The following is a 16,719-nucleotide window of genomic DNA, read 5'->3' as shown; positions in this document are numbered from 1 at the left end:
TGTTGCAGTTAAAAGGATATGCAGAATATTTGAAAGGGTTGGGGTATGAAGATGCAGATTCTATTGAGAAATATAAGGTGGTTTTGCAAAAAATGAAGTGGAGGAGCAACGAAGATACACCAACTGTGGAGTTTACATTATGAAACATATGGAAACTTTCACTGCTGATCCCAATGAAGAATGGGTTTGTGACCTAAAACCAAACAATGTAAGTAAATTTCAACAAAACAAAAAAATATACTTCATGATCACTTTATAATACATAATGATCATTTATATCCCATTAATGTTCATGTTTATAATAAATTATTTTCTTGGAACATGTGAACCAAATCAGAAAGCTCAGAGTACAATACACTGCTGAACTAATGCTGAATGAAGGAAACATGCAGTCACAGAACAATAGAAGAGCAGCAAGAAGATTTGCACAAGCTTAATACAATATGTTCATATATAGACATATATATGATCATACTTGCTTTCAGTATTTGTATGGACATAAGTTTTTGTTGTTGTTCAAGTAAAGACAAAATTTATTATCTTTTTAATATTTACAAATAGTAAAGTGTTACATTATAATTGCCAGTTTTAAATCATCTAATATAATTATTCCAATTTAATAATGGTTCTTACTATTTAAAATAGTATATGATCACTTCCAAAAGCAAAAATAATCATTTATAGAACATTTAAGAATAGTTTGAAAAAAAAAGATTCAAATTACTTAATAAATCAAAATATAAAAAACTTAAAGCACTTGAATCTCTATAAAGTTGAGACAACTAAAAATGTTGATAGTTAAACACCAAAACATAATTGCATATTGATTTACTCTCTTATTTACCATTTGTAGCCAATCTCTTAGCCACACTAGTATCAAAAAACGCTAATAACCTATCATATTTGGTTGAAATCTGTGGAGAACCTCCTTGAGTACTTCTTGAAACAGTAGGAGATCCTTAAACATTCATTGAAACACTAGAAGAAAGTAGAACATTCCTTGAAACACTAGGAGAAACTTGCACATTCCTTAAATTTCCTTGAGTACTTCTTGGAACATTAGGACATCATGCACATTTCTTGAAATACTAGAATCAACTTGAACATTCCGAAAACAGCCTTGAGTACTTCTTGGAACATTAGAAGGAGCTTGAACTTTCTTCGGAACACTAGAACGAACTTGAACATTTCTTGGAGCTTTTAGAGGATTTTGAACAATGCTAGAAACTTTAGAAGGAGCTTGAGCATTGATTTGAGCATGCACAACTGTGGGAAATTGTACATTTCTTGGTTTCTTTGGTGGCAATTGAGAACTTGTTGGAAAATTATCAACATCATGAGCAATTGCAGCTATTTTAACCTAATGATCAAAATTAAAATAATTAATGATCAAATTCAAAATTCATAATGACCTTATACAAAATTAAAAGGTAGATGATTAATATTTCACCTTAACAATAGAAGATATGTCTGGATCAACAGTAACGTTTGATTGCATAGAGCTATATCCATATTCCTATAATAAAATGAAAATTATAAAAACATTATAATCACAACTTAAACTACTAAAATGAACAACTACAATTACATACATAATCATTTACATAATACCTGTTCAAAGTCATTTGAAACACTATCATCTGAAGGGATATCTTCTACAATGGCAGTCTTTTTATTACAAACCTTGAAAAAAAATTAAAAGTAAAAATGTTTTATATTCTAAAGAATTTGATAAAAACAGATAAAAAAAAAGAAAATAAGTTTTTACCTGAGCACTTGGATCTTCAATCACAATTAACTCATTAGGATCAGCCAAAGAATTAGCATAAGATATAGGACACCCATTCTCGTCCAATTCCTAAGGCAAAACAAAAATGTTCAATTCTTGAACATAAATGATCAATAACAAAAACATAAATGTGCATTATTACCTGAACTACTGCTTGACCTTTAGATCTTTTATAAGGAGTGTATACTGACTTTTTCTTCAACCACTGACCCCTGGCTTTGTTATAAGCCTTCTCTAAATTACTCTTAGGCCTATAATTCCTCTCTCCAATAGGTCTTGATTTTGCCGGATTCTTAACTTCATGATCAACAATTTCAATACCTTCAACCGGTTCATTAAAATCAATAGTACCAGTAACACTCTCAATCTTTTCTTTTAAAAGATTGAAATAACATTCAACCTCTGCTCTAGCATTCAAAGAGTGTTGACAACTTGTTACCAACTTAACAAATTTCCTTAGTGTTTGTGTCCTCCAAACACTTGTAGATACTACATTGGTTTTCATTGTAGGTTCATCAAGGCCATGACTACACATAGCAGCCTTAGTCCACCTCTTACATATATAGTCATCTGGAATCTTATGAACACAATTCATATGATAAATTCGAAGAGCATGACAACAAAGCAAACCCATTTCACTAAACAACATGCATGTACAACATATTGCATGTGTTTCTTTATTAAAAACAACCTCGTGCTTGATCATATCTTTCCCAGGTCTCCACAAATGATAATAATATTCAGGAAAATTCACACCAGCATCCTTATGATCACAAGCAGTACCCTTAATGAACTCTTCCTCAAAAAGCACATAAGCTTGAATAGTATACAATGATCTAGCATGAACAAGAATCCCAATGTATGCAAAGGCCAAATGACGATTACCTTTGATTGTATTATAATCTCTCCCTTTTTCTTTGCTTCTCCACTCTTGAACCACATCGAGAAACACTTGATAGAAATCACATAGACCTTGTGTCTTGTTAAGCCTTTGAGAAACTGATTTGTTAGTTGTCTCACTACGTTGAGATGAAAGCACACCTCCTGACCAAAATTTCTTTGAAAAAGCTGGACACCACATCTCTTTGATTTTATACAAATCATTCAACCAATCAACATTTGCACAGTCATATTTCAACAACATTCTGTAAATGAAACATGATCATTAAGCATAACAGTTATGATCATTATAAATAAACATTTATAAAAAACTAAATGTTCATTTCTGTAAAAATTATTTAAGAAGCTAAACAAGTATAAAGCAGAAGTACCTTTTCCAATAATGCTCAAATTCTGGTGGAGTTTCACAATACTTCAGTAAATAACCAAATAAATCAGTGAAACCATCCAAAGCTCTCAACGCCCCAATGTGTTTCTTAGAATTTTGTTCAATATGCCACACACATAATATATGATGAACACCTTTGGGGAAAATATTTCTTATCCCAGCTGCAATTGCTTGAGCTTGATCAGTCATAATAGTAATAGGACTTCTCCTTCCCATATAAGTTAGAAAAGTATCAAATAACCACTCAAATGATTATGTTCTTTCATTAAGTATAAATCCCATGCCAAACATCACATTATTTGCATGATGATTCATACCCACAAATGGAGCACAAATCATACCTTATTAAATGTCTCTTGTCAACAGGAATCATTTCATGATTATGAACCATCTCATGTCTTGTACATGTATATACACCTGAACGGTCAATACTAAACTGCACAAAAGCTAAGCAACCAGTCCTTATGTTAAGTCTCTCATACAGCCTATTATTCCTGCATTTATCATCTTTAAAACCCTCATTTGTACAAACAAAGCTTTTCATAGAGAATGAATCATCTCTTCGCCTATTACTTTTTCCAATTCTAATTCCAAAGCCCTTTCTAAATGCATATTCATTAAACATTTCATAAGCCACATCTTCAGAAGGAAATTGTTTCCCATAAAATTCAGAACTAGCTGCTTCCTCAAATAAAATAGCATTCTTTTTTTCCACTGCAATATTAAAATGTAACAAATGAACACAAATAATAGCAATAATGTACAATAACCACATGTAAACTGTTAATGATCATTTATCATTACATAAATGAACATATATCAAAATGATAATAAAACATTTAAATGAACATTTATGATTACATAGATAAATGTGAATTACAGTAATTACACCTATGTTAACGTAAATGTACATATAATCTAACATACATGAGCATTAATTGAATGTCAAATTTTATAAAACTATAGACAATCATTAAAATGCAGAAAACTGGAAAAAACATCAATCGAATAACAACATTACAAAGAAAAACAATAAAATCACAACAATACATCACAAACTATAAATTAAAATAATCATAAATAAAAATGAAATCAAATATTATAATCGACCATAATTTTGATTTTAATTCATACAATAAGCAAAATTACAAAACCAAAAATTATAATTGAGCATTATATAAACTATAGTTCATACAATTATCAAATTATGAAATCAAAATCGAACTATTACATGCGAAAACAGAGCATAATCAAAATCGAATGATTGAGGGAAAAATTACTCACATTGTTGCGAAAACGAGTCGACTAAACCAACTCCAGCAGGAAAAATAGAATCACAATCACGATAAAAAACAATTAAGCTAGAATCACAGTCACGATCAAACACAATTGAGCTAGAAATTTCCATGGAAGAAGAGAGAGAAAAATTGGGGGGAAAATAAAAAATGCAGGAGAGAGAAAATGAAATAAGTAAAAAAAGAGAGAAATAAAATAGAAATTAGGTTAAGAAAATCATTATATAGTTGCTTGAATAGAAAGTTAACAAAAATGAAAAAAGATGAAGAAAAAAAAAACAAAATAGCAGAATGATTATTTATGGCTTGAATATAAAACGACGTAATAGCATGAGGGTGTAGGAGAAGCTAGCTACCCTAGAGTCTAGGCAAAAATTTGTATTAAAATCCTGGAATTGGGCCAAATAAGTTGTTTGGATAACTCAATAATTTGGATTTGTATTTAGCCCAAATCCAAGCCCTTACAAACATAACTGTAGCTTTAAGAATTTGAAACTCCAATACAATCGACGTTATTTCGAATCCTGTTTTTTCTCACCACCACTGCCCTCAATCATCATAGTTGCTACCACGAATCTCCCTTCTCCACCATCGCTTAAATACTTCAACCACCAAGTCCAATCACCAGACTCCATAGCAACGCCGCCTAAGCCACCTCCGCCGTCGCAGCCGTTGTAGTAGAGCCGCGCCTGTTGATGATTTAGAGTGTCAAAGTGGCGTGCCCGCGCAAGGTCGGGGCGGCCCGTGTTAAAAGCGCGTCAAAATCGCGCCAATTCTCTGGATCGTTAGAAGAAGTCTGGAATGAAAAATGGTGCGGGGTGGAGGAGCGTCCGCGCTGTGGTGGAGGAGCGCCGACGTCGATTCAGTTTTGCGATTTTCTATTCTTTTTATTCAAAAGGCGGATTGTGAGATGAATGAATTCAGTTTTTCTTCTCCTCTCCATATTCTCTCTTCTCTACACTTTCTTTGAAGAAACTTGCAATCTCTTCCTTGAAATCTCTATCAATTAAGTTTACATTTGAGAGTTTAATAATCTTATTACGATTCTTAGTGCAAAGATCGTAGTGTCGTCTATTGTATCTCAAAATGACTTTCCGGTTTCAACCCAAGCACCGTTGTGGGGGAAATAATCACTTTAGGAAAGTGCATTCACGCTTAGACGAGTATCAAGTATTGAAGACTTACGTGGTCATACTCATTCTCATGTTCTTGATCGTTTTAAGGGCTTGGAGTAAGGCAAGTTGTTTTATTTTATACTTGTAGTTTAGTTTGTAAATTTTCTGTAATTTACTTACTAAACTAGTTAGTGCTTGGTTTGTGTGTGTAATTGATTATAATTATACATTGTAATTTCTATTTTATTCCCACATCTTGTAGTACTAGAGTTTGTACTAGTAGGAGAAAAACCCTAACAGCGGCGCCGCCGCCAAATACATCATTACTTTGTTTACAAGATTGTTTTGTTCGATTGAAGCTTTAGTTTCATCTAAATTAAGTTACTGTAATTTCATCATTTTCATTCTAATAATCAAATTGGGGAAAAAATTAGGGTTTATAATCAAATTGGATTCATATAAAACAATCAAACTATAATTTTAATAATAAATAAAAAACAGAACAAAATTATTAAAATAGCATAAAATTGATTTTTTTTTGGAAGAAATTGACTATAATTAAACGTTCCAAAACGTAAATTGATAGTCAGTACATTTATAACTTAGTCAATTTTGTTTGTTAATTTCTCTTTTTTAATTTTGTTCGTTCCTTCAATTAAAAATTATCCGGGAATTGAAATTCTACTATTTCACAAACAAATATTTCGGTATTGAATACTAAGAATTCAAATTCTGAAATTGAAATCTATCATTTGAAATGAATTGAGTATATCCAAACACAACCTTATTGGTGTTTGGGTGGTTTTGTGCAGACTTTTGGGGCTGAATTTGGGCGTTGGTTGCTGCTGTGTTGTTTCTGCTTCGAATTGTCTGAATTTGTTTGTATTCCAATTAAAGCAACACTACAATAATCAGTACGAAAAACAATTCAAAGTTTTCCATCCTCCACCAGCATTCACTGTTGTAAACTTTGATTTTATAATGGTGAGATGCAATGATAGGTATACATACACTGATGAAAAAAAATCTTGGTAACAATAACGAAACGATTAAATGCTTTAATAAATCCATGAGTGTACAGATTTGGTTTATGTTTCATTGTAGTTTGATTATTGGCAATAGCTTGCGTTATGTTTGTTTATGACATAAATACAACACTATGTTTGCGTTTTAACAAAAGCTGTTGTTTATATTGAAAATTTCTCTCCTGGTCAAGGAAGAAGGTAGCAAAATTATCTTGCATACAACCTGAACAAAGCATCTCCATTTTTCAAAACATATTTCAATCATTCAAGCCTTTAGAATATACTTCCTCCGTTTGACTGATTTTGTGGCAATTTTATTTATTTATTTATTTTTTCAATTTTATTTTATTTATTTGGGGAAACCGAACTTTGGCTTTTGTTCTATCCATCACCTTAATTAATTGATTCTTGCCTTTTTCTTTCTCAATTTTTCATCAGATCGAAAACAGAATAATTATCAGACCATGGATACGAACAAGGACTACTCAATCAAGGTGAGTTAATTTTTTATAATTTATATTGTACTCCGTACTTACTAAATATATCAGATATGGCTTAGGCTCTTGATTTTACGTGTTGTTAGGAAGGATTATGCGTGTTTATCATTAAATTAACATACATTCAGAACTAGTGATGGTCAGAGGGATGTTTAATTTATAATATTGATTGATGCATACTCACTCTTAGGAGGCCTTCCCAGTAGAAAACTGTGATTCAATAGCTTACTGAATCACGGGGTATTTTGGTGTAACATTTGGAAAGCTACGGGATAGTTTGGTCTTTTCATGTGCAAACCAGGGGGTGTTTGGTAATATGGGATGAGTTTTTGTGCTGTGATTTTTTTGGTTGTTGCATCACAGTGATTGTTTAGTCATTTTTCCACTCTTAGAGTCGTAGACTAGCAAATTGATCATATTTATTTGAAAATGAATGAATTGCAGGCAACTGTATATCTATTCTTGTGTGATGGTTATGTGCCTAAGGTAGTTATTGAAGAAGGGTTGAGCTATAACACTACCATTAAGGAACTAAAATTGAAGCTCTGCAGCTTAGCAACCGATATTGGGCATGAACAAGTTGATCTTGACAAAGCAAAATTGATTTGGGATTTGAACAAGTTGGAGGACAACATGACTCTAGGATCTCTTCCTTATTCGCCCATTCTCGACAGAATGTATCTACTTCCAGACATTACTCGGACACGATGGCAGGAGGAGTCTGAGGAGGAGCTACGATGGCTGGACATTTGCACCCACGTATGAGAGGAAGAGGAAGCACGACAAGAGGAGGAGGGGGTTAAGTCCTTGTCTAGAGAGAAGAGACCCAAAGTCAATGGACAACTCCCTTTTGCTCAGTTTGGAGGCCTATTATTTGATGGTGGCTGTCTTGAGTTTGGGAGTCATGTTCCTGTTGTCTCTAAGATTGAGACTTTTGCCAACTCCTTTTCCACTGTTGCTTCTGTTGTTCTTCTAGTTCCAAATATCCGCATCTTTAACACTGTGTTGTCTTCCTTGCCTAGCCACTCTGTCTAAATACTTGGTTCTTCGTGTCAGTTGGGATGTGTTATCCTATGTGTTTCTTAGGCGGCTCAGGCTACGTTATCCTAAACTGCCTTTTGTTGCAGTCACCGATTTAGATCCCCACCACCTTGACCTCTTCACATTCCTCGACACCCCTCCTTTGTCTGTAATCAACTGTTATGGCTGGCATCTAGGGTTGGATGCTGATGATGAGGAAACATCCTTTATTGATGAGTATGAGTTTGTGGAAATTGCCTGGCTTGGTTTGAGGCCTTCTCAGTTGCATGAGCTCAAGCGTTTTGACGGCCAAGCCCCTTCATCTGCCCCTGCCCCTGATTTTTGCAAGGTCATTCGTATGCTTGAGGTGAATCCCTATTTGCGCTGCAAGAAAACCTGGTTAGAAGAATTGGGACACCTCTAACGCTATGGCAAGACTGTGTTATTGGAGCCTTTAGATGATAAATTTATTTCCAAGAAACTATCTGAAGAGGATTGGAAATAAGAACAAATTCATCCACTTCATTCGTAGTTGCTTTATTATGATTTTCTTTCATGTACTCGAGTTTTAATTTGTTCTCATAATGACTTAGTTTGTGACTTATATTGCAGCATCTTTCATGTACTTGTATGCAGCATCCTACTTTGGTTATGGATCAATTGAGACTTATATGTTGGATCGTCACTGGGATTTATACTGTTTTGCCAATCTAATAGTATTGTGATCATTATCATGGATCATTTGTATTCATAATATCAAGAGTATGAACCAGTCACAAGATTGAGGGAATTCTAATTTGCTCAATATACTAATACAAAAGAAAATAATATACTAATACAGTTTTGCTCATTTGTATTCATAATATATCAAAAGTCAAGTTTACGAGAATTCAAATTTGCTCAATATACTAATACAAAATAATATACTAATACAGTTTTGCTCAATATACTAACACAAAGCCTTTTGGGTGTGGGTTAAGCCCAAAACGGACAATATTGTACTAGTGTATGTATGAGCGAAAAAATAGACAATGTAAATATGGGGCCATCTTCGCCTACTTAGGAAAGGGGATTTAAACTTGTGAGTTGTGACTATGTATGTGATAAGTATTTATATCCTTTCACTGCTTGTTTTTACTATGTACTGATATTAAACTTGAGATTAGTCATGCATTAGCGAGGTCCTTACCATAGAGAATCACTAATCTCTATGGTTAAGTCATCAAAGTACTCTGATCCCTAAGCGATAGGATGTCAATTGCTTGCTTGCAATTTTGCATTTACAACTACTAGTTGTTGCACCGCGTACGGTGCCCCGGACGGTGAGCAACATGGTAGTTGCTTGAAAGAGTGTAGCACATGCAAGTTCTAAAAATTCATCTCATCAGGTCCGGTCCAGTCTGGACTAGAATTATAACTAGTCTGGTCTAGGTCCACGCAAAATAGCAAATCTGGTCCTGTCTAGATTCCGGTCTGGACCGGTTTATGTTCACCCCTAATCTGCAAAACCTAAATTGATAGAGTATTTGGAGTATTGTGTTCGAGTTCCTCCATTTTACCAAGTTCAGCAAAAAAATAAAAAAATTAGCTTGATCAATAAAGATGTGAAGTCCATGATTTAATATATTTAAAATTTCATAGTTGGGAATAAAAAGACATTTTTCACAATTTACATATCTCATATTCAAATACGGATTTGTGTAGCCCTGAACAAAGAACTTCAAACTTTGGTCTTTCCTGCTACATAGTTTATGTCTCAGTTCATCGATCACTCTAGAACTACCATGTTGCTCACCGTCCGGCCCGTGCGATGCGCGTGGTGCAACGGCTAGTTGGATTAAGTTTGACTAAATGTGGTGAACTAAACCTATTGTATAGAAGACCAACACTTACAGATAAATAATTTTTGTTTCCATTTGGCCTACTTCCACCAAAGGATCGTAGAGTTAAGTAACAGACAAGAAGATCACGGGAAAGCAAATTGCACATACGTAAGTTACTGTATTACGATTGCATTATATGCTTCCTCAAGATGAAAGACATAGTTCAGTTCAAATTGTCTTATTCATATGTAACATGGACAACATTTTTTTTTTTTTTTTTTGACAAGAACATGGACAACATTACAAGGAACTATTAGTGGTGGAAAAAGTACTCAGCATTTACTCTAATATAGCATATTGTGCGTAAAACTTCCATATAAACATCACAAATTAACAATGCAAAATTATAACCTTTTTTTTCGAAAGTAGAAGTATACATTGGAGCATTTATTACAGAACACATAAGAAAGCACCAAATAAAATAAAAAATAAAAACTGAAAATGGAAAGAAAACAAATAGTATGTGTTTCTTAAAATGAGTACGATCCACTGTTTGTGACTCACGAAATCAATTAAGCACCTCCCTTGAGCATCTTTGTGATAGAAGCAATATACTTGCCCAAAGTTAAAGCATTCTGACAAAGTTAATTCAGAAAAATGTGACTACACAATGACAAAGACTTATCGCAATTATGTCGGTATCAATGACCCAAAGTTAAAGCATATTGACAAAGTGAATTCAGAAAAATGTGACTACACAATGACAAAGACTTATTGCAATTATGTTGGTATCAATGACCCAAAGTTAAAGTGAAATCAGAAAACAGTGATTAGCCAATGACAACAACTGAATGCAATTATGTCGGTAACAATGACAACTGAAATCAACTTGTTAAACAACTTGTCATTCAATATTGGAAAAATCAGAATACAAGTTTACATCTGACATTTAAATTAAACACACCAATAATACAACTTAAACATAAAAGACTACATTGCACATAATTAAAAACTTAACTAATACAAGCGTACACCTACTACAACCAAAAATGCTTAAAAGCCTTGTAATTTACCCAGTAAAAAATTCTTGTACGACTCTTCTTCAGGAGTGAGTGGCGTAGGCAAATTCTTCAGAGTTTGCAGTATATCAAACATGGTTCTCATCTTATGAATGTCAAATTCCTCCCGTTTCCTCTGTTCCTTATCCTTTTCAATTTTGATCCTCTCTTCCTTCAGAATGGCCTCCCTTTCGCAAATTGTAGCGAATTCCTTCATTCGTTCGCTAAGGTCAGACGAACCACTTTCTGTAGCTACTTCTTTCCCTTTACGCTTGGCCTTTGCTTTCTTCACACCTTCGGGTCGTTGTATTCCTCCAGATGAAAAACCATCCGTAGGGGTTTCATCCTCTACATCATCTCTGGACCTCTTCCCACTTCCAGCACTACCTTGCTCCTCAGCATCACAAGCAGCTTTTCTTTCCTTCTTTGATAAGGACCATCTCAGCTTTGGCCCCCACTTTGGATCTTTATTAAGCATTTCAACCGCGTGAGGATAAGTGAAATTGCGACCTTGGGCGAGATGAAAAAGCTTCGACGTACTTTTTATACGGTCAGCTTCGTTGTAATCACTCCCTCCCTCCGGAAGTCTACCCGCTTCATCATAGCAAGATATCCACTGAAGTGTGTCTGCTTCCAACCTTCTCCAATGCGACGTCAGACTCTTCATAGGTCTTGGTGGAGGTATATGCGGCTTCTCCGCATGAGCCATTTGAAATGCTGCGTGTACATTGCGCCATAGGGAAGTTGCTTTCTACATAGTACATACAGTAACTGGACGGCCAACTTTGTGAGACATAAGCTACTGGCAAATCAGTTTCAACGAATAAAAATCATTTTTTATCGGTAAAGTATATTTTTTAATTTTTATAGGCAAAAGTGATTGAAACTTTCAAGTTCGGCAAAATCAAGTGTAGTAAACAGGGTTTAACACAAAAGAAGAAAAGAAACAGCCAAAATGCTCAGCTTCACCAAACAATTCAAATCACCTTCATACATTACTTTAGAATACAGTCTGGTCTTACTACACATAAAAAACATACCCGAAGCTTTTTTGCTTGGTGCGAGAGCTTGCGGAGGAACAATGGAGGAAAGCTCGCATAATGGCCTTCTCAGCACTGAATATGTTGGGTGTTCAATGGCCCTGTCAAAAGGTCAAAAATCACCATTTAAGAAAATAAGGCTGCAGTCATTTTTAATCATGACAGACAAAAGCTCCAAGCCATTCGCTACAGCACATTCAATCATAAGATAGAATAAGTGAATGTTAGGGAATGAGGGGAAAGCCAAATATGTGGTGCAAATGTATTACCATATATGTGAATCCTTCACACAGGTCAATATATCAAGGTTGGGAGCACGAGGATGACACCAAGATGCCACACTATGGCAAGTCATCTTTGGAACTGGTTTTATCCGCCGCATCTCCTGAAGAAAAGGAAGAAAAAAGCTAGGCCATCATGTGATAGAGTAAATCTAGGGCACCATCCATTAAAGAAAATGCTAACTCTCATCTATATTTTCCATTCATTCTAAAAACAAGAGCTCCAATGTAAGTGTCAGGATATACAAACAACTACAGCAACAACTTTGATTTTGAAGCAACTTTTCTGTTCAGAATACCCTAAATGACTTAACCAGCAATCTCAGACCTTGAATAAGACTGTATCCCATACAGCCAATATTTTATCTGCACCAATTGTAATAAGCTGTGGAGCACGGAGCACCACCAGGCACTGTTGATAATTCTACAACAACTCCACCATCGTGTGCCTTAGCACAAAACAAATAACAAGTTCAGTAATTACGAGATGAAACTTTTTAATTGTAGATGACAAATAGAAGATAAAAAAGATCCGATAATTAAATTGCCATTTACAAACAGATCAGCAGAAAGAGAACAGAACAACTACCTTCAGGCTAAGGTTGGGTACAAGCTCTTGTGCCAAACTCGTGTGTGAAACCTATTACGGGGTGAAAGGAGTAACTTACACTGGAGTTCTTCGTAACTAGCACATCCAACTACCAAAATCCCAATCATGTAACTATTTCTCCTAATCTTATGGTTTTATTACTTTTATATATCCAATGAGAAACTAAAGCTAGAGCCCAAAAATGATTCAAGCAGATGAAGAAATAGAATACAGCCATAAGAACATAGTGTTACACAATTATAGCACAGCGAGCAGAAAAATTCAACCTAAGTGACAATGACATAAGCTGCATAGAAACTGATATGGAATAATGGACCCTGGCATGTTCCAGCAGTCCAGCCCCACCAGGTTTCATGCTTTCTCATTCAAGAGAACTAGGAAAATTTGGATCAGAAGGACAGATCAAACTTCTGCTCAAAAATAAACCAGTAAATCTCTGTTACTCACTGTGAGAAACGTTTTTGTTTCTCACAGTGGCAGTTTCGTAAATAAAATGTACCACCGTGACTAAAGTGGTACAAATTTATCATCCATTTCGTAAATAAAATGTACCACCGTGACTAAAGTGGTACATTTTATTTACGAAACTGCCACTCGTTTCTCACAGTGAGTAATGGAGGCGCCCTCTATTCGTTGACAAAGAATAAACTATCGTTGACAATTAAGTTATGCCATTGTGTACACCAATTCTACGATGGTTTACCTCGCCTGAAGAAGCCATGAAAGTCATCACATATAACAATAGATTTTGAACACTATCGCATGTTTTGAAACTAATAATGTAATATTTACAGGGATAAAAACAAAACTCATATCGAATTCAAAGTATCGTGCCTTATAACTTCATTACACGAACTATTTCAAATGGTGAATGAAAAATACAGAGTGTTTTTTGTTTCGCTCAAAAATAAATACTCAATGGTGCCAAGCATGAGGAAATGCTAAATGCTTGGCAAGTTCTCCTCAAGTTTATAAAAATAGTTAAATTACTAGGTTAGTTTCCGTGAGATGCACGATTATACCAAAATTATGTGCTAATATTAATCTCCAGCTATGAACTTTACATAGCCTCAATTCAAATTATCACGACCATAAAAAGACAAACCTTAAGTTTTTATCAATACTATATGTTCAAATTCAAACAACACCATCCAAATCATATCATATCATTCCTTAACTTGAAAAGAAAGTGCTGAGTATGGACTATGGAGCTTAGCTAAATTCTAAAAGATTTTTAATCAGTTTAAGAATTCTAGCTAGTCTCCAACGGAGTGCCTTGAATATTAATAAGAAAAGTTTGTGAAACTCAACGATAATGTTTTCTAATTAGCTAGATAGCCTATAATAATTGGATTAATTGCAATGAGGAAGGTTTGTGAAACTCTCGACTCCTAATGAATAGAATTTCTTATTTTAATTACAAATTGTCATGTTCAACCAAACACCTAAAACCCCCGTGATACACGGTTTTATTAAATTTATTTGTAAAATTTGTTTATAATAAAGATTCATTAAATATTTATGATAATGATAGATGAAAATTATGAAGTAGGTGTTAATAAATCAATTGATTTTTTTTCTTCTTAAAAACCTAGTAAATAATATAAAAATGATGTAATTTAATTATATGATGTACTCCGTATTCGTATAGTATTAATATTTTATACTCCCTCTATACTCTAATGAAGTGTGCATATTCCTCATTTGGATGTTCTCTATTGATATGTACGTATTGCTTTATTCCGTTTTGGGACACATTTTTATTATATTTTAATAAGGTTGGATTCACATTTTTCCTTACTTTTCCTTATTTTTTTCTCCATTTACACGGGTGTTGTTAAACGTCGTTCCCAAATTACAACTCGTCGCTCGCATTTTTTTCATGAAATTACGTTTTTGCCCCCGTATATAAATAACTCACGACAGTTACAACACATTTTACGCTCGTACTTTCTCTCTAAAAACTAATTATCTTCAAAAATAAAATAAAAAAAACAGGATTTTTTTTTAAATCTGAAAATTCAAAAAAAAAAAAAACCTGAAAATTTGGGACATCCGCCTGAAATTTCTGACATCCGCCTGAAATTTCTGGATGTCCCAAAGGACATCCGCCTGAAATTTCTGGATGTTCCCTGGGACATCCGGAAATTTCAGGCGGATGTCCCTAAAATTCCTTTTTTTTTTTTTTTTTTTTTTTTTTTTTTTTGTTTTTGTTTTTTTTTGGTTTTTTTTTTCGTGCTTAAATTTTTTTTACTCATAATTAATGTTATGTAATTTTGGTTTTTTTTGTTGTGATAAATATTTTTTAAATAATTGATTAAATGCAAGTGGTGGGTCAAAGTGCTCGGGAATAATATTAAACTGCTCGGTATACTATGTGACAAAGTGGTAGAGCCTTATATAGGTCAAATTAACACAATGGCAAAACGGTAATTTCACATTTAAATGGGAGCGTTACCATGTAAATTGGGAGCGTCGAATTGCAGTTCACTTCTCTTTCCAATCTATTTTTGCCTTTTGACCCTAATAGTAAATGCACACTTCATTAGAGTATGGAGCAAGTGGACTACATTACAAGATAATTTTTTTATTTGTATTTAATTTTCTAAATTAAATTTTGATTTTGATATGTTAGTTTTTTTTTTTTTGTTTTTTTTTTATATATATAATTTTTATTCCGTTATACAATATTTATAAATTCCTAAATACCCCTGGTCAATTGAATTACCACACTCTTATTGCACGGGGTATATAGTGTGTAATAAGTATCACATAATTAGCAAAGTAAATAAGTATCATATAATTAGCTATAGTGTGTAAATATAAGTATCATATAATTAGCTATAAGTATCATATAATTAGCAAAGTAAATAAGTATCGTATAGTGAGTAATAAGTATCACATAATTAGCTAGCTATACGTGAAAGTAAATTAGCAATTATCACATAATTTTTACATCTGTCTTACTTGTGTATTTGTTGAAAGATTATCAATAAATTAATTTTACATGCAAAAATAAATTGACATAATTAAATATCATATGTCAAAGGTGATAACTTGCCAATTAAAGAGTATACTCCAAAAGCTATCACCTATGTCATTTTGACAAGTAGATAAGTATAAAATAATATATGAATATTGCGAGATTATTTATTGCATAAAATTATTGATTTACTTGCTAAAAAAATGGTAGGGAAAATGAGCGGGAATTTTTTTAACCACAACGCGACATTTGGCGAGTTATGCTTCAAGTGGACCCTGCTTTAGTATAGTATATATATGATGATGATATGATGATTAAATCCTATGAATTTTAGTTGATTAAAATATTGAATAAATTTATACATAAGTATATTTGTGAAAGGAATTTAGAGATGATAAATTACTACCAAAATCTCATTATAATTGTTTCTAAAGATAATTTGGAAATCTCTATTATATAAGGGAAGAGGGGAGGTGGTGACGGTGGCAACGGTGTCCACATGAAAAGTCCAAAATACCCCTCTTCCCTTACATATAGAATAAAGAGTAATTAGTTTTATTTTTTAAAAGTCAATTCAATAACTAAAAAAAGGAAAGGTAATCAATTAACCAATTAAATATAAATTTAAATTATCTCTAATTAATTTTTTTAAGGGATATCTCAAATTTAATTTGACAAATAAATGAGATAAGGAAAGAGAGAAATGTTATTTTGTAACACCCCAATAATTCTCTCTTTAAAAACCTGTAAATACCTTTAACAATTTGCAAGAGAATTACTGACGTGCTACCGTCACGTGTTCAAACGTTAAGGCTGGTTCAGAAATTAGCAGTGGAAAAACTAACTCAGTTATCAATAAGTTTCAAAACCAAAAATCAAAACCAAATTTAGTCTT

At 33.4% G+C, this 16,719-nt stretch overlaps 3 protein-coding genes across 3 annotated transcripts; 1 reads left to right on the top strand and 2 right to left on the bottom strand.

Moving 5' to 3' along the window:
* Positions 1-1,356: 1,356 nt before the first annotated feature.
* LOC110724478 (protein FAR1-RELATED SEQUENCE 12-like) lies at positions 1,357-4,485 on the bottom strand. Its single transcript, XM_021903898.1, has 7 exons — positions 4,362-4,485; positions 3,419-3,791; positions 3,061-3,285; positions 1,932-2,934; positions 1,769-1,858; positions 1,612-1,683; positions 1,357-1,516 (listed from the first exon to the last, which is right to left on the bottom strand). Exons 1-7 carry the CDS (start codon positions 4,483-4,485, stop codon positions 1,439-1,441), a joined length of 1,965 nt encoding a protein of 654 aa, XP_021759590.1. The 3' UTR covers positions 1,357-1,438.
* Positions 4,486-6,089: 1,604 nt separating this feature from the next.
* Positions 6,090-8,759, top strand: LOC110724585. The gene is made up of 3 exons (XM_021904001.1): positions 6,090-6,488; positions 6,951-7,006; positions 7,454-8,759. The coding sequence occupies exons 1-3, from the start codon at positions 6,482-6,484 to the stop codon at positions 7,772-7,774; spliced, it is 384 nt and encodes a 127-aa protein (XP_021759693.1). The 5' UTR covers positions 6,090-6,481; the 3' UTR covers positions 7,775-8,759.
* Positions 8,760-10,905: 2,146 nt separating this feature from the next.
* On the bottom strand, positions 10,906-11,619 carry LOC110724477 (glutathione S-transferase T2-like). The gene has a single exon (XM_021903897.1). It carries the CDS (start codon positions 11,617-11,619, stop codon positions 10,906-10,908), a length of 714 nt encoding a protein of 237 aa, XP_021759589.1.
* Between the last annotated feature and the right edge of the window lie 5,100 nt (positions 11,620-16,719).

Source organism: Chenopodium quinoa, unplaced genomic scaffold (assembly GCF_001683475.1).
Source record: "Chenopodium quinoa cultivar QQ74 unplaced genomic scaffold, ASM168347v1, whole genome shotgun sequence".
NCBI classification, from domain to species: Eukaryota; Viridiplantae; Streptophyta; class Magnoliopsida; order Caryophyllales; family Amaranthaceae; genus Chenopodium; species Chenopodium quinoa.
Note: the sequence above shows the minus strand (reverse complement) of the source record. Positions and strands in the feature narration are given on the sequence as shown.

What these genes read in the sequence shown, in the direction of transcription:
- LOC110724478 (XM_021903898.1), bottom strand. Translation starts at nt 4,485, where the DNA reads ATGGAAATTTCTAGCTCAATTGTGTTTGATCGTGACTGTGATTCTAGC. An exon ending in GACAAGAGACATTTAATAAG is followed by an intron (nt 3,286 to 3,418) that starts GTATGATTTGTG and finishes TTATATGGGAAG; the next exon opens with GAGAAGTCCTATTACTATTA. An exon ending in AAGGTCAAGCAGTAGTTCAG is followed by an intron (nt 1,859 to 1,931) that starts GTAATAATGCAC and finishes GTTTTGCCTTAG; the next exon opens with GAATTGGACGAGAATGGGTG.
- LOC110724585 (XM_021904001.1), top strand. An exon ending in ACAAGGACTACTCAATCAAG is followed by an intron (nt 7,007 to 7,453) that starts GTGAGTTAATTT and finishes AATGAATTGCAG; the next exon opens with GCAACTGTATATCTATTCTT.
- LOC110724477 (XM_021903897.1), bottom strand. Translation starts at nt 11,619, where the DNA reads ATGGCTCATGCGGAGAAGCCGCATATACCTCCACCAAGACCTATGAAG.